Source organism: Heterodontus francisci, chromosome 2 (assembly GCF_036365525.1).
Source record: "Heterodontus francisci isolate sHetFra1 chromosome 2, sHetFra1.hap1, whole genome shotgun sequence".
NCBI classification, from domain to species: Eukaryota; Metazoa; Chordata; class Chondrichthyes; order Heterodontiformes; family Heterodontidae; genus Heterodontus; species Heterodontus francisci.
The window spans coordinates 18,019,874-18,037,852 of NC_090372.1; the positions used below are offsets into that span (position 1 = coordinate 18,019,874).

The window sequence follows — 17,979 nt, forward strand, 5'->3', positions numbered from 1 at the left end:
TATCTTTCAGCAAAGGTAAGTATACTGTAAAAGTGACAACATTTTATTTTTAAAACAATTTTTAATGCATTTTTACTCCTCTTCAGGTTCCTCCCATGCATTATTAATTTAATTTTTGTATATGTAGTGAATGTGAAACGCTGAAGTTTTACAAACATACGAAGAGGAACAATGACGGACAGAAAAATACTCTGGACCATCAAGCCTTCCCCACACACTTGTACCTATTGTATCACAGTACATACACACACCACCCCACTCAAAAACTATGCAGTCTTCTGGGAGAATCAAAAAGAACAGATTAAAAACCCTGACCAATTTTGGGAAAAAACCTGGGAAATTCTTCTCCGAGTTCATCCCCGTTTCCCCCCCCCTGCAGATGATGAAACTAATCGGGAGATCACTGATAATTTCTTGCAGTACCTACCATTTGTTAGAGGTGATCTTCACCCCAGCCACAAACAGACCCAGATCTCGCTACTCTCAAGCCGAGCCAGCAGGGAAGCTGCGTCCTCCTCTGTGCCTGTAATGATCTATAGCCAGTCAGTATGAGGCCCATGAGAATGAACAAGGATGACTCTTTCTGCATGTGTGTGGGTTTTATTTTCTAACCAGTTTCTTTACTGTTCCTGTCTTATTCCTCTACCCAAATGAAAACCACCTTCCTTGCAAACAATTACAAGATGAGGTTGATGACATTTTTTTGGATTTTATGGAAATTGCATACTATTTTCCAAAAAAGCACATTTCTCAGTGGTTTGTTATGTTAACCGTACCTCTGAAATTAAAGCTTAGCTTTTAAAATAGTATTGAACTTTGGTTTTATTTACCACGCCTGTCAATATCTGTTACATTTAAGAGGGATTTTGTGGACAATTTACTACATTAAATGCTCTATATGAATGCAAGTTGTTGTTGATTATGGATTGACACGATTATGTGTGATTAATATAAAAGACCAAAGAAAGAAACTGTATTTATATAGTTCCTTTTACATCCTCAGGACATACCAAAACATTTTACAGCCAATGAATTATTGTCACCATTGTTTTTGTAGGAAATAGCAAGAGCCAAGCTTGTGCGCAGCAAGGTCCTACAAACAGCAGAGAGATAAATAAACAATTAATTTGTTTTTAATGGTGATGGTTGAGGGACACATGTTGGCTGGTCATTGGGAGAATTCCTGTGCTTTTTATCAAATAGTGACATGGAACTTTTACATCTACCTGAAAAGACAAATGGGGTCTCGTTTTAACATCTCATATAAAATATGAAACCTCAAGTACCAGTCTAGATCATGTGCTTAAGTTTTGGAATGGGGCTGACTCAGAAGCAAGAGTGCTACCACTGATATTAAAGGAAGTTTGGCTGACAAAATTTGTGATTTTTTTTTCTATGACCTAACTGATTCACATTTGATTTTAGTACTACTTTAACTCAACAGGAAAGTTTGTTTAAGCCTAATGTTGTTGGACTCATTAGACTTATCTTGCAATAAATGCCCTTGTCCTTGTAACAAGGACTTTTTTTGCAGTACGGCTGTCAACTGTCTGCGAGTAAGTCTTCATTTTTGCATTTCCTTTAGATCTCCTTTGACCTAGCGGAGTATACTGCAGACGTTGATGGTGTTGGTACCCTGCGACTCCTAGATGCCATTAAAACCTGTGGTCTTATAAATACAGTGAAGTTCTATCAAGCCTCCACCAGCGAGCTGTTTGGCAAAGTTCAGGAAATTCCACAGAAGGAGACGACCCCTTTCTACCCACGGTCACCATACGGCAAGTACTGCAATGTATTTGTGTGCATTCAGTTCATATCTTTGAGCTAAAGTAATTTGAATGAAAAGTAAAGACTGAACCAAACGTCTGGACCAGTTGAGAGATATATCTTATGACTTCCCATCAAAACTGATTTTCAGGTATAATAAAAAGAATGGAAATTATAATTGCTCAATTTTTTAAAAATCTGTCCATTTCAAATATTCAATTTAGAGCACTTAAAACCATGATGCAGATATGGAGAAATTTAGAAAATGATGAAATTCATTGCATTCATTGTTTTCTACTTTGTGTCCCTCTTACTATTTAATGTGTGCATGAAAATTTGTCAGAATGTAAGTAATAGATTTATCTCCTATCCTAAGGGTGCTGACTTCTTTTTAAAGTTCTGTTCTCTCCAATTTTCTCACCTTCTGAAGGCTTGATTCATGCGGGGTACTGTTCTAAAGGTTCAATCTGGTGCTACATCAAAGCAGCCGTTCTTCATGCATGAGCCTAAGCTGCGAGAGCAGGCAGACGATTCCACTATGGGAGCTATCACACTTCAGCCCAACACGTCCTCGTCCAAAGTCTGCATGTGCACTTTCTGTAACTCAGATACTGAGGGCCTTTAAAGATCTTCTCGTGTTACACTGACTTAAATCAGCAAACTCAGCACTGCAATCAAACTTCTTGCATTAAAGTCTAAAACAGAGAGTGTTTTAATTAAAGGCTAATACTGTTTGTTTCTGAATTTATTCTGAGAATAGCAACTCCCCCTATTTTACTTCTAGTTCCTATTTTGCCTGGGTCACACATTCCTGCAGCAGAGTGGGTAGATGAATGATGTCCCAGATAAGGTTGCTTTGAGCCAGCTGCTGCAAGATATACAAGAGTAGCTTGGGAAGAGCTTTGCCTCCATTTTCTGTTCCCCACAGCAATGTAGCTGAAATCAGAAACTCAGTGCAATAACAGGAAATGGAAGGTTTACTGTGACCCCATACCTGAGACCCTTCTTTCATCACAATAATGTGTTTAAATTGTACCTGGCATTAAGTATTCTAGATTTTAAAAGCAAAAGCAAGTTTTTCCAATGGCCCAACGAGCTTATCTAGTTTCTAGCTTACTTATTCAGACAAGGAAGGTCTTAGACCCAGTGTCTGGTTTGTGCTAAGTTAGCTGATTTCAGCTGATTAGCAATAGAGATACTACAATTGGCCTTAGTCTCCCTAGGTTAGGAACAGAGAAGTTAGAAAGGGCTTTTGATTGGCAACAACTAACTCATGCTGGAAGTGGCCACATGTGGACATTGAACAACACCAGAATCTGGTTTAGCTGTGATGTTCCCTACAGTTGGATAGCTTGCTGGCAGTTGCCATCAAGGCTTCTATGTGAATATAGCCATTTGTGCAAATTGCTAGCGAATGCCTGGCGCCCTTAGAACTGTGCTCTAGCAAGGTAGCAAGTCCTCAAGTAAGATATGAGAAAATTGGTGAGGTGAAAAAAAGTAAAAGAAAATTATTGAAGCTTTAGCACTTCCTATAGGCTCCTCCTGTTTGTATTTGAGTCAGGTCATCTGTTATTAGCAGTGGATCTGTTAGCACTGAACTATTGCTGAGAGGCATTATTTGTCAGATGTCAACTCATTTTCCATCTATTTTAGAAATGCATATTGCTGACTTGTGTTTTTGTGTTTATTCTACAGGGGTGGCCAAGCTTTACGCCTACTGGATAGTGGTGAACTTCAGGGAGGCCTACAACCTTTTTGCTGTCAATGGCATTCTTTTCAATCATGAAAGTCCAAGAAGAGGTTAGAAAAATGCATTTAATATATTTCTATTTTTAGTGCCTTTGGAATATTGTTTCATATTGGGCGTGAGTTGAAATTTTTAAAGTATGACTGTAAAAGTGTGTTAATATTATTGCAATTTTAAGCTGGAATCTTTGGGGGAGTTTTAACCGAGAAAAATGTGTAGATTTAGGTTGAGTGGGATGTGAAAATCTTAAAAATCTGAATCCCCAACCCACCCACTTCTAGTTTTAATGGGGACAGAATGAGGGGGATTGCAGACAACCAAATAGCTCCCAGGAGGCGAGTTGGCAATCTAAATATTATAATGAGGCTGTGGGCCTCATATTTAACCGCCATTTGAAATATAACCCTGGCCAGCCAAGTTTTTCAGGCCTCAGGCAGCTAAAGGGAGGCGAAGACCGGTGGATCCAGTGGGCAAGTACCTTTCCTGCACTTATCTGTTGTATCCAGTTTATCTGTTTCACTCAGCTTCTGTAATTGAACACCCTCTGACCCTTCCAACCTCTGCTTACCCCCACCCCGCAACCCGACCCTTCCGAGCTCACCGTCCCCAATCTTTTCCAATCACTTCCCCGCCTGTTCCAATCTCCCCCACACTCTTCTGATCCCTGCAACCCTTATCTCCACAAAGCCTCTGATCTCCCCCAATCCTGGCCTGTGATCTTCTCCATACTCCTCTGCCTCCAATCTTCTCCACACTGCAACCTCTCCGATCCTCTGTCCTCCCCAGCCTTTTAACATCTGAGCAGAAGCTTAAATTCTCTCTTTAATTATGTTCTCACTTATCACTATCTGTGAGACTGAGACGAAAATAAATTTATTTTAATTTTTACTTTTGTTGATTGAGCTAAGTAATTATATTTGAATAAAAGTACTTCATTTCTTTCCCACATACATAGATTGTAATTCTGCCTCCAATACTGTGTAAAATAATGATGGAACCTTGGAATAATGCCTTCTGCATAATTTTTCTGAGATTTCTTCCAATTGGGCATCTGCCCCAATGACCATCCAAGCAAACTAGACAGTAGTTACAGGGCTGCTCCTTTAAATTGGAGGTTCTATAAATGCTTAGTTTTCAAATTAATCGAATGATGGTAAGCTGTTTTTCCCAGCTCTTTGGGGATGCAACAGGACAAAATTTTGCCTCACATTTGCAATGCTGTCTTTAAATCCTGCAGCAGTGTGCAACTTAATTTTCTTTTTTTTTGAGTAAATGCTGATTTACATTGGATGATCCGGTCTGGTGCTTGTCCTAGAAATTCTAATTAGCTGAATACAGAAAACTCACAGGACATGATCTAATTGAATGGCAGAGCAGGCTTAAGAGGCTGAATGGTCCCATGTTACTATGGCTGGAATTTTACGCCGCCCTCCCCGGGAGTGGGCTGTGGGGCGGGGGGGTTGCTGTTCCCAACCCGCCCCTTCTGCCATTTTACCAGCTGCTAGGGTGGTGGAAAACAGTTCACCCGTCTCAGGCCAATTGAGGCCCTTAAGTGGCCAATTAATTCTGCCACCCTGTGCCCAAAGGAGGTCCCCCCAGCAGCACAAGCTGCCCCCGCTAGACCAACCCCCCCCCCCCCCCCCACTCCCTGCCAGCTCGCCAGGGCCCAGTTGATTGTCTCTGGCATGGCCCCACGCGCTTACCTCCATCGCTCCATTATAAAAAAAAAGCAAAATACTGCGAATGCAGTATGTGGATCCGTTGTTGCGACTCCTGGCTGGGTGCAGTCCCAGCAGTGGCCACCGCTCCCGGTGGCGCTACTAGGACTAAAGAGCTGCTGGCCCTCTGGCTGCAGCTGTTGGAGGTGGGACTTCCTGCCTCAGAGGAGCAGACGTCCCAACCAAGGCCAATTAAGGGCCTGAACCACGCAAAATTGAAATGAGGCTTCCAGGCTGGCTCTCCTTGACTTTTCAGCCAGTGGGTAGGGCCTGCACCACAACGTAAAATTCACTCCTATGTTCCTTTCGCTAATCTTGGGTCAAGTTGGCATTTTGTAGTAAATCTGATGTATGTGGGTGGTGAAGAAATCTTTATTGAGGTGATCAAACCAAGCGCAAATTAAAACAATTACAATGCTCAAGACTCATTTACAAGAACAGAACAAAATAACCCTGTTCTCTTCTAGGTAGAGATGCTTGTCTGCTCGGGTGTTTCCTTCTACTTTGTAGTTTCTTCCTCTCCTACTGATTTCTTGCAATCACCTTTATTTATACTGGACTTGTAATCGGTACAAGCCTGATCCTTTCACCTGGAGCCTCGAAAAGTGCCGTTCTTTTCCGAAAATAACAAGGTCAAGGAAGATGAGGTTCATTGGCTATTGTCAGCTGGATGACTTTCATATGGAAGGAGATGAGGCCGATCAGCCATGAGATAATCATTAACAGGCTAATTTCTTTGAGACAGGTGTTGTCCAGAGCTACAGTAATTAAGATAAGGCTGGCAAACCATGAGCTGCTTATCACAGTTTGTATTAAATTTATTTAAAGACATTACCTAAGATTACAGTAGCTATACGAAGCATAGGTTATTTCAGCATTTTAGTTTTAACTGTTTCATTACCAGGCTGTGTAAATAAAATTATAAGTATACCCTGGGCTGAATTTTTCCGGCCCTTTGGCAATGGGCTGGGAGGTGGGAGAGCTGGCAAAATGGTGGGAGAAGGTGTTGGGAGGGAAGACCAATGTCTTACTGCCACCATGCCATATTTCCAGTGGCAAGAATGCTGGTGGCTTGGCCACCCACCAGGTGGCCAGTTGAGCCACTAAAGTGGCCAATTAAGGACCACTGCCCCCACATTCACGGGCATTTTGCCCATGTTGGGAGGGCCTGCTATCGTGTGGGGAAAACCGCCCAGTGAAACCTGGTGGCCTCCCACTTGTCTCTGGTATGGGGGAGTGCGGAGTGCGACCACCTCCACCGACCACGGGGGCCTGCCTGCCCGCCCATGACCACACGATAGCAATGGTACTGTTGAGGCTGCTGAGCTGCCGGCTCTCTGATTGGGCCAGCACCTCTTGTGGCAGGCTGCGCCTTAATTGGACAGCAGCCCTGGCGGTGGCCTCTTAATTGGCCGCTGTCAGCAATATGCCACTGCCGGGTCCCACCGCCAGCCAAAGCAAGGTCGGTCCCCTCTTTTGGCCCCGGCAGTGTGAATTGACCGTCAGCCACAAAATTCAGCCCCATATCGTCATGAGTCCTTTTTTGAATCTTCCATGACCTGTTAATTCTTGTAATACGAGAAAAGTGCAACACTCAACTTATGCTGGGCGCAGGGACACAGAAGGAAAATCAGCTTCATTGTCTCCTGCCCTCTTCTGACCCTGCTATGTTTGTTTGTCGATTAATTGCTCCTTTTATCAAAGCAGAATGGCCTACTGTGGCATCTGAGCCCAACTCTACTTCACATATAGCATTTAATGTGAGAGCAAAGCTGCAATGATGCATGGGAAACAAAAATCTTTCCTAATTTTACTTCCAAGGTTACAGTACAATTTGGCAATGGTCTTGCAGTTAAATTTTGATAATCTCATGTGTCGGGTTGATGTTGTCTTTAAACATTTGAGTAATACAGAATTCTTGTAAGATATTCAAAAAAGGAATTTTTGGTAAACATATTACTGTCTTGTATTTTATCATCAGTGCCTAAATCTGAAATAGGGTATTGTAATAAAATTACAAATATGATCCATATAGTTATGAACATTTTATGTTGCTATATCATCACTAAGTCACAAATCCTTGCTTGATTCATTGTGTCATTATGTGGTACTTCAAATTAAGTACATATAAGATTAGTTTACATAAATGTTACAAATTAGATAAAACATGGGCGAGGACTGAAATTTTAAACATCATATTTGTAGGAATTGCTTGATCCATTTGAAACATCTTGCGTTTACTATTGTTACCATTTTACATAAGTAGTAGAAAGAATTTACACTTTTATAACACTTTATTAGGTGTCTCATAAATGCTTCAAAGGGTGTCATATGCAGTAAAGGACTTTGAAATGAGCATGAGTGTGCGCCGCTGCTTGTGCATTGGCCCATTCACGTTTTCCCCCCCCTCCTCCGAAGAGTCTCTGTGCTCTATGCCTTGTTTCTCCTGAAGACACAATTCTAACTTCTGTACAAAGTGCAGCACACCACAATACCGGCTGACATGACACCAGACGTCCTAATTTGGACTACGCAGCTCATTGAACAAGTTTGTGCATCCATCCGTAAAGAACAAGTGTTGAGCTGCAAAATGGGCCCTGCACCAACCCTATTTCAAGGGCCAGGCACCCAACTTCCAGGTAAGGTAATTTCGAAGAACTCCTATTGCAAAGTGTCTGGAAGTATTGCCGAGTGTTTCTGGAGGTATTCTTGGTACTGGGATGACAAAGGTGACCTGTCTACACAAAGGCTGCAGCAGGTGTGGTGGCTGAAGTTTCAGTGCCTCTGGGTCTGCAGCATGATGGAGAGATGGAGCACAGGCTGCAGAGAGGGCAAGTTCTGCAAGATGCCCTCTACTAACATAGAACTGAACTCTTCCATGCTCCTTGGCAGTGGCAAGAGGCCAGCCAATGCACCCAGCATCTTGATATGCAAGCCCATCAGTGCTTTCCTGTATGCCTCTCCATCAAGGTCCTCATCTGAGTCCTCTGCAGCAGAACTCATCTATGACCTTGCCCTCCGACGAGTTGGCATATGAACCATCCTTTATCCCTGGCATGTGACAATGTTGAAAATGCTGGTCCCTTTAATTAACCAGAACGTACTTCAGAGTTAATAAAGAGCAGATGATGCTCATTGCAGCTTGTATTTAAGGGCTGGGTTTTTCCCCAGTCAGGAGAGTTCCTTCTGGACAGCGAGTGAGTCCAGAAGGGAAGAGTGGAAACTGGTATTTGTACTGAACTATGATCTGAGAATAAAACAGTTATGGATCACAGACTCCTGCTTCCTGATTTGATGACTGGACATCTGCCAATTGAACAACATGGCTGCAACCCACTCGTGCCCGGTGACTCATCATGTGCTAATTACAACTCTATAGGTACGTGCAGTGCCAGTATCTGAGCTGGTGACTGCAGGTGTCAAGTTAAGTGATGAGGCCTCTTCGTCAGTGCTGTGCTGTTGTTCTCTCTCTTCCTCCTTGGGCTGCTGTGGCTGGGCAGGTGGAAGTTCTTCAGTGTCTGAAAACAAAAAATCAGAGGGGAAAGTTTGTGTGAGGGAAGGGGGCTGGGGTGGGAACAAGGGGTCCGGGGTGGGAACAAGGGGTCCATGGTGACACTATCAGCAGTTTACTTATCATGCCAGATCTCAGGATGAGCATAAAATGGGAGTTGGGATGGGGCATAAGGCTGGAACATACCATCACCCTCAATGATCTCAGTGACGCCAGATGACGAGGGCTGTGTCACAGCAGGATGCATGATGCTGAAATCCATCTCCTCTGTAGGGCTCGGGATGCAGGCGTTCTGGCACGTTATTGGCAGGAAAAATAAAGGAAAACCCGAAGATATTTTATTAGTACATTAAGATCAAGAGGATAACAAAGGAAAAGGTAGGGCCTAAAAGAGATGTACAAGGGAACTGATGCATGGATGCAGAAGATGTGGGCAGGGTTCTTAATGAGTTTTTTTGTCTCTGCCTTCACAAAGGAGAGGGTTGATGTAGAAATTGTCATTAAAGAGGAGGAGTGTGAAATATTAGATACGATAAGCATAATAAGAGAGGAAGTACTAGAGGGTCTGACATCTTTGAAAGTGGATAAATTGCCAGGGCGGGATAGATTGCATCCCCGGTTGTTAAAGGAAGCCAGGGAGGAAATAGCGGATGCGCTGAGGATCATCTTCAAATCCTCACTAGATACAGGCGAGGTACCAGACGATTGGAGGTCTGTGAATGTTGTACCATTGTTTAAAAAGGGTGCGAGGAATAGACCAAATAACTATAGGCCGGTCAGTTTGACCTTGGTGGTGGGTTAATTGTTAGAATCTATTCTGAGGGACAGGATAAACTGATATCGGAAAGGTACGGATTAATCAGGGATAGTCAGCATGGATTTGTAAAGGGAAGGTCATGTCTTACTAACTTAATTGAGTTTTCTGAGGAAGTAACGAGGAGGATCGATGAGGATAGCGCAATGTATGTGGTCTACATAGATTCTAGTAAGGCATTTGACAAGGTCCCACATGGCAGACAAGTCAGTAAAATGAAAGCCCAAGGGATACAGGGGAATGTGGCAGGTTGGATCCAGAATTGGCTCAGGGACAGGAAACAAAGGTTAGTAGTCGACTGTTGTTTTTGCGAATTGAAAGCTGTTTCCAATGGCATTCCACTGGGCTCATTGTTGGGTCCCTTGCTGATACATACAAACATACGAATTAGGAGCAGGAGTAGGCCACTTGGCCCTTCGAGCCTGCTCTGCCATTCAATAAGTTCATGGGTGAACTGATCACTCCATATTTCTACCTACCCCCAAAATCCTTCCAGCCCCTTGCTTATCAAGAATCTATCTACCTCTGCCTTAAAAATATTCAGTGACTCAGCTTCCACCGCCTTTTGAGGAAGAGAATTCCAAAGGCTCACGACCCTCAGAGAAAAAATGTCTCCTCATCTCTGCCTTAAATGGGCGACCCTTTATTTTTAAACAGTGACCCCTAGTTCTAGATTCTCCCACAAGTGAAAACATCCTTTCCACATCCACCCTGTCAAGACCCCTCAGGATCTTATATGTTTCAATCAAGACACCTCTTGCTCTTCTAAATTCCAGCGGATACAAGCCTAGCCTGTCCAATCTTTCCTCGGAAGACAGCCTGCCCATTCCAGGTATTAGTCTAGTTAACCCTCTCTGTACTGCCTCCAACACATTTACATCCTTCCTTAAATAAGGAGACCAGTATGTACACGGTATTCCAGATGTGGTCTCACCAATGCTCCGTAAAGCTGAAGCATAACCTCCCTACTTTTGTATTCAATTCCCCTCGCGATAAATGATAACATTCTATTAGCTTTCCTAATTACATGCTGTACCTGCATACTAACCTTTTGCGATTCATGCACTAGGACACCCAGATCCCTCTGCATCTCAGAGCTCTGCAATCTCTCAACATTTAGATAATATGCTTCTTTGTTATTTTTCCTGTCAAAATGGACAACTTCGCATTTTTCCACATTAGAGGCTGAAGGGTGACTTAATTGAGGTGTACAAAATTATGAGGCACCAAGATAGAGTAGATGGGAAGGACCTGTTTCCCCTAGTGGAGAGGTCAATTACCAGGGGACACAGATTTAAGGTGATTGGTAGAAGGATTAGAGGGGACATGAGGAAATATTTTTCACCCAGGGGGTGGTGGGTGTCTGGAATTCACTACCAGAAATGGTGGTGGAGGCAGAAACCCTCAATTATTTTAAAAGGTACCTGACATGCACCTGAGGTGCTGTAACCTGCAAGGCTATGGACCAGGTGCTGGAAGGTGGGATTAGATTGGGCAGCTAGTTTTTTCAGCCAGCATGGACATGACGGGCTGAATGGCCTCCTTCTGTGCCATAATTTTTCTATGGTTCTTGCCTCCTTTGGTTCTGCTCTGCTCGCATCTATTGTGTGACACCTTGGCCCGCAAGAGAGAGGGCAGGATGTTAGTGATTGCGTAGCACTGTGTTTGCGTGATGTGCTTGCCATAGCTGAATAACCGGAGGTATGTGGAAGCAGCATGATGAGTGTGAGGCTGGCAGGATTGGTAGGTGTGTGAGGGTAAGGCGAAGTATATGGATGTTAGTTGTGAATCCTGAGTGCCAGGCAGTGCTGCTGGGTGAGTGATTGGGTTGTGCTGCATTGAGCAGCATGAGAGGTTGGTGTTGTGGTGGGTAGGAAATGTCGTGAAGATGCATTCACTGACATTGACTACCCATGCAAGGTCATGAGACACCTTGTGGCATTACTGCCCGGTCCTTGGCATTGACCTCCCTGGCACCTGCTCCCACTCCCTTCTGAGAGTGGTTCTTGAGGGCCTCCTGGGCTCCCACAAAACCATGGTGTCTCTCCTTCTGTCCACCTGCCTCCAGTGCCACATTCATCACCTGGAACTATCTCACTGTCCTCATCTTCCATTTTGTATGTTTGAAATTGAAGCAATATTTTTCAGTGCAGCTTCATTTTAAGAGAGACAGCTTGCCTTTAAGAACAGAAGGCTGGCTCTCAGCACATCACGGTGCGGCCCTATGTTGAGCGCAGAGGCAGCCAGCAGGACAGCAGATACTCGGCCCTATGCTACAATCATGATGATGAATTGCAGCCCCCACGCCCGAAAAACAGGGTAAATCAATTTTAGCCCTCGACCTTTCACCCCTAAAGGCTGTGGGTACTAGTAAGATTATAATACATGATAGTTACTAATTAATCCAATAGGGAATTCAAGAGAAACCTCTCTACTGAAAGAGTGGCTAGAATGTGGAACTCGCTACCATGGAGCAGTTAAGACAAATAGCAGAGATGCATTTAATGGGAATAGAAGGAGTTCGTGGGGAGCATAAACCCTGGTATGGGCCAGTTGGGCTGATTGGCTTGTACATATACTGTACATTTTATGTAATTGAAGCTTTCAACACTGAAATCGATAGATTTTTGTGAAATAAGGGTATCAAGGGATATGGAGCAAAGGTGAGAAAATTGAGTTGAGGTGCAAATCAGCCTTGATCTAATTAAATGGCAGAGCAGGACTGTATGGTCTACTCCTGTTGCAAATATTCCTATCTTTCTAAGTGCAAGGAAGTGTGGCTGAATCTACATAGATTAGGCCTCTGTTTTATTATCGAGGCAGAGGAGTTTTGGAGGGTGTAGAAGTTCTGGAGATGAGAGCCAAGGTGACACAAGGCTCTGTCGCCATTGGAGGGGTGTCGATAAGATGTTGGTGTCAGGAGACTGAAGTGTAAAGGCTGTGATGTAAAATTGAAGAAAGTTGGGCAAACCTGTGAAAAATTTATAAATACGGTATGGATTTTGACAGATAGGTAGTCAGTGGAGGTTAGCAAGGTGATGGGTGAATGTTATTTAGTATGGGACAGGATGTGAGTGGCAGAAAGTTGGACAAGTTGGAGTTTGTGTAGGTTAAGCTCAGTGGGCCAAGACAAAGCTGAAGGAAACAAAATGTGTGCAGTGTTTTTTGCTGCAGTTGGGGTGGGAGTGGGTGGGTGTTGTTGATGAGGTAAGGCCGAAGTGAGTGAAATTGTGGACATTTTTGTGATGGTCAGGAAATGGTACTTAAAGTTGAGATCAGTTAAACAGGCCATGGAGGTTGCACAGTGCTACATTCAGTCAGATTGAGCAGCTGTGAAGAGGATATGGTCTGATGCAAGGGTACAAAGTTTTTTCCAGGTGCTGAACAGACAGATTGGTGTTACGTTGGAGTAAGTTCTGACTCATCCATGAATTGATGATGGATGGGAATTGAAACAGCACAGTGGTGGTCATTGGAGTTGAGGTTGATAGCGTAGATGCAGTACTGGGTGTCATCAATATACTGGTGGAAGCTGAGTTCATATCATTGGTAATGTTGCTGTTGGGTGACAACCAAGAAAAAAATCTATTATGAGAGATGTGCTGTTTACTTTGAGTCAGGCAGGAAAGACTGAAGTCAAATGAGGATAGTTTCCCAAAGGTGAACTGTGAGGGTGGATGGAGTGGTCAAGTGAATCTAATTCTGCAAGATTTAAGCTTTTATGGAAAACGACATAGAGGGTCTGGAAATAAGAGTACTGAATTGGGGGAAGGCAGATTTCAATATGATAAAACAGGATCTGGCCAAAGTGAACTGGGAGCAGCTTCTTACAGGAAAGTCTACATCAGACCAGTGGGAGTCGTTTAGAAGGGAAATTGTGAGGGTTCAGGTGCAGCATGTTCCTGTAAAGGTGAAGAGTAGGACCAACAGGTCAAGGGAACCCTAGATGTCAAGGGATAAAGAGGATTGGATAAGGAAAAAAAAGCAGGTGTATGGCAGATTCAGAGTGCTGAAAACAGCGAAGGCCCTAGAGGAGTATAGAAAGTGTAGGGGAGTACTTTTAAAGTAATTAGGAGAATGAAGAGGGGGCATGAAAAATCACTGGTAGACAAGATAAAGAAAAATTTCAAGGTGTTTTATAAGTATATTAGGGGCAAGAGGATAACCAGGGAAAAAGTGGGGCTCATGAGGGATCAAAGAGGCAATCTGTGTGTGGAGCCAGGGGACATAGGTGGGTTTCTGAACTATTACTTTTCATCTGTGTTCACTATGGAGAGGGACGATGTAGGTGTAGTGATCAGGGAAGGGGATTGTGATATACTTGATCAAATTAGCATTGAAAAGGAGGAATTATTAGCTGTATTAGCGGGCTTGAATGTGGATAAATCCCCAGGCCCAGATGAGATGTATCCCAGGCTGCTATGTGAGGCAAGGGAGGAGATAGCGGGGGCTCTGACACAAATTTTCAGATCCTCTCTGGCCACAGGAGAGGTACCAGAGGATTGGAGGACAGCGAAAGTGGTACCATTATTTAAGAAGGGTAGCAGGGATAAACCAGGTAATTACAGGCTGGTGAGTCTAACATCAGGGAAATTATTGGAAAAAATTCTGAGGAACAGGATTAATCTCCACTTGGAGAGTCAGCGTGGCTTTGTCAGGGGCAGATCGTGCTTAACAAATTTGAATGAATTTTTTGGGGAGGTGACTAGATGTGTAGATGAGGGCAAAGCAGTTGATGTAGTCTACATGGACTTCAGTAAGGCTTTTGATAAGGTCCCGCATGGGAGATTGGTTAAGAAAGTAAAGGCCCATGGGATCCAGGGTAATTTGGCAAATTGGATTCAAAATTGGCTTAGTGGCAGGAGGCAGAGGGTGATGGTAGAGGGTTGTTTCTGTGAGTGGAAGCCTGTGACCAGTGGTGTACAGCAGGGATCGGTGCTGGGACCCTTGCTGTTTATAGTGTACATTAATGATTTAGATGTGAATATAGGAGGTATGATCAGTAAGATTGCAGACGACACGAAAATTGGTGGTGTCGTAAATAGTGAGGAGGAAAGCCTTAGGCTACAGGATGATATAGATGGACTGATAAGATGGGCGGAGCAGTGGCAAATGGAGTTTAATCCTGAGAAGTGTGAGGTGATGCACTTTGGGAGGTCTAACAAGGCAATGGAATATAAAATGGATGGTAGGACCCTAGGGAGTACAGAGGATCAGAGGGACCTTGGTGTGCTTGTCCATAGATCATTGAAGGCAGCAGCACAGGTAGATAAGGTGGTTAGGAAGGCATAGGGATACTTTCCTTTATTAGCCGAGGCATGGAATATAAGAGCAGGGAGGGTATGATGGAGCTGTATAAAATGCTAGTTAGGCCACAGCTGGAGTACTGTGTACAGTTCTGGTCGCCACACTATAGGAAGGATGTGATTGCAGTGGAGAGGGTGCAGAGGAGATTCACCAGGATGTTGCCTGGGCTGGAGCATTTCAGTTATGAAGACAGACTGGATAGGCTGGGGTTGTTTTCCTTGGAGCGGAGAAGGCTGAGGGGGGACCTGATTGAGGTATACAAAATTATGGCATTGATAGGATAGATAGGAAGAAACTTTTTCCTTTAGCAGAGAGGTCAATAACTAAGGGGCACAGATTTAAGGTAAGGGGCAGGAGGTTTAGAGAGGAGTTGAGGAGGAAATTTTTCACCCAGAGGGTGGTTGGAATCTGGAACACACTGCCCGAAGGTGTGGTAGAGGCAGGAACACTCATGACATTCAAGAAATATTTAGATGAGCACTCGAAACGCCATAACATACAAGGCTACGGGCCATGTGCGGGGAATTGGGATTAGTTAGGACGGGTGCTAGATGGTCGGCGCAGGCGTGTTGGGCCGAATGGCCTGTTTCTGTGCTGTAAGACTCTATGACTCTAAAGCTGGTCAAGGAAGCTGCTAAGCACATCAGCAGCATTGTCATGGCAGCTGATAGGATAAACAAGAGAAAATTGGGAGTTCTAAAATCAAATGGTGAAGAAGTGCTGGGTGGGGGAAGTTCTTCTTAGGGATGGAGAATGAGTGGATCGGAGCAATAGATGTTCAGGGAAATAAAGTTATCAGAGATAAGCCTTCAAATATTGAAGTCCCAGAGACGACTAGGTCTTGTGTGATTATGAGGTTGAAGGAGTAGATGTGGGTTGGGAAGTTGATGTACAGATTGAGATTGAGGATGGGAGAGTGGCCAGGAGGGGAATTTGGGTGCTGTAGATTTAAATCTGCAAAAGCACTAAGAGTGTGGACGGAGTGCACCCTGAATATACAAAGTGGCTCTAATTCCTGCCCACTGTAACTTGACATCATGCCTATTTGAAACTGGTATTCAGAAAAGCTCAAGAGTTCTCTTTGCTCAGCACCCCATAGATATGACAGAAGAGACTTATACAGCAGCAAGATCTAGTTTCACCAATGAACTCCTTAGCACATTATCTGCAGCAGATGGGGGAACCTCTTGATTGTTCCAAAACATTGTCTTGAAACCAAAGATCACTGAGATTTAGTAGCTCTTATTGGCCTAAGAATTTCCTGGAACAGAGTTTATTTATCCCCCCCACCACCCTCTATTTCCTTTGATATCCAAGAGTATCCATAAAATCCAAGCAGAACAAACCTCAATTAACCTTTCTACTTGCTGAGGAAAACTAGTTTTTTGGATCTTTTCAAATTTTATTCAGATGGGTGATTGATATGTGACAGCATCCCTCAGTGCTACCATTCAATAACCTGCCACGTGAGAGATTCACCCTGATCCAAAAGGGTCCCCTTTCTGCAGTGGGAAAGTGCTTTCTGGCATTGTTGCATCTTAAAAGCTAAAATTCCAAATGGAAAAGGATCATGTATTGGTACCAGAAATTAAATTCTGTGCAAATCTATCTATTTCTGTTCATGAGAAATGCAGTTCTGATTAATTATGGCGTTGCTTGTACTTCTAGGGTGTAGGTGGGTCCAGAATGACAGCTACACATAAAAGTAATACTTCTATTAAATGTTTACAATTGGGTGTGACATTTCAGCTGTCTTGTGCTATTTAAAGATATTATTCAATCAGTGTTTGTCACAGAGTTTTCTGAGAGTTCATGTGGCTGCTGTTGCACCGTATCACCTGACCTTGGTACAGGGTTTAATTGATGAACCCTTAATCACAGAGCGCCTGGAAAGTCAAACCTTTTGTTTGTAATAACCTGCTGTGATTTGAGTCAAATCTTTCATCTAAAGTTAATAATATTTAAGACTGTTAGCCGGCTCATTCTTATTGCAGCATGCAGTGTTACTGAACTTCATGGTTTGATATTTCTGCCACCTCGTCTTAGAACTACTTCCCTCATGGCTCAGCTGGCACTGAGTAGTTAAAACAAAGAGGAAGGTCTTAGGTTTTATTTCGAGTCTGTGCTTAAGTTAGCGAATCTTAGAGAAACAATAGGGGCTGGATTTTCCTGAATCCACTCCAAGACGCTTGGGATGAGACTTCCACCTGCCATTAAAACCCTGCCATGACCCTGGTGGAGTTTATTCCTTCAGCTTTATTAAATATGCAGGGAAGACTCCCAAGTGGATCTCTGCCAGCAAGATGGAGCCCAGTCCTGCCTGGGCCGGGACATGCAGCAGTGCTACAACCATTGTATCATTAAAACTTATATTTTAAACTTAAATAAGGGCAATTATGAGGGCATGAAAGCAGAGCTAGCTAAGGTGAACTGGCAAATCAGGTTAAGGGATAGGTCAATAGAGATGCAGTGGCAGTCATTTAAGGGAATATTTCAGAATACACAGAATAGATACATTTCAACGAGAAAGAAAATTGCAAGGGTGGGACCTGCCATCCGTGGTTAACTAAAACAGTTAAAGATAGTATCAGACTTAAAGAAAAATCATATAATTGCACAAAGATGAGAGGCAGGTCAGAAGATTGGACAGAATATAAAAAATAGCAAAGAATGACTAAAAGATTGATAAGGAAGGTAAAATTAGAGTACAAGAGACAGCTAGAAATATAAAGACAGATAGTAAGAGCTTCTACAGGTATTTAAAAAAGAAAAGAGTTAACAAAGTGAGTGTTGGTCCTCTAGAAAGTGAGTCTGGGGAATTAGTAATGGATAATAAGGAGATGGCAGATGAATTGAGCAGATATTTTGCATCGCTGTTCACTATGAGGAAACAAGTAACATCTCAGTATTAGCTGTAAGTCAGGAAATGGAGGAGAGGGAGGAACGCAAGAAAATCACAATCACCAGGGAAGTGGTACTGAACAAATTGTTGGAGCTGCGGACTGACAAGTCCCTGGATCCTGATGGACTTCATCCTAGGGTGTTAAAAGAGGTGACTAGTGAGATAGTTGATGCGTTAGTTTTAATTTTCCAAAATTCCCTAGATTTGGGGAAG

General features: G+C 43.3%; 1 protein-coding gene across 1 annotated transcript in view; it reads left to right on the plus strand.

The window, feature by feature from the left end:
- gmds (GDP-mannose 4,6-dehydratase) overlaps positions 1-17,979 on the plus strand; it is a 780,658-nt gene that overhangs the window by 296,963 nt on the left and 465,716 nt on the right. The window contains exons 5-6 of the mRNA XM_068055307.1: positions 1,586-1,778; positions 3,463-3,567. Of these exons, the coding sequence (XP_067911408.1) occupies positions 1,586-1,778; positions 3,463-3,567 (298 nt within the window). The remainder of the gene's footprint in view (positions 1-1,585; positions 1,779-3,462; positions 3,568-17,979) is intronic.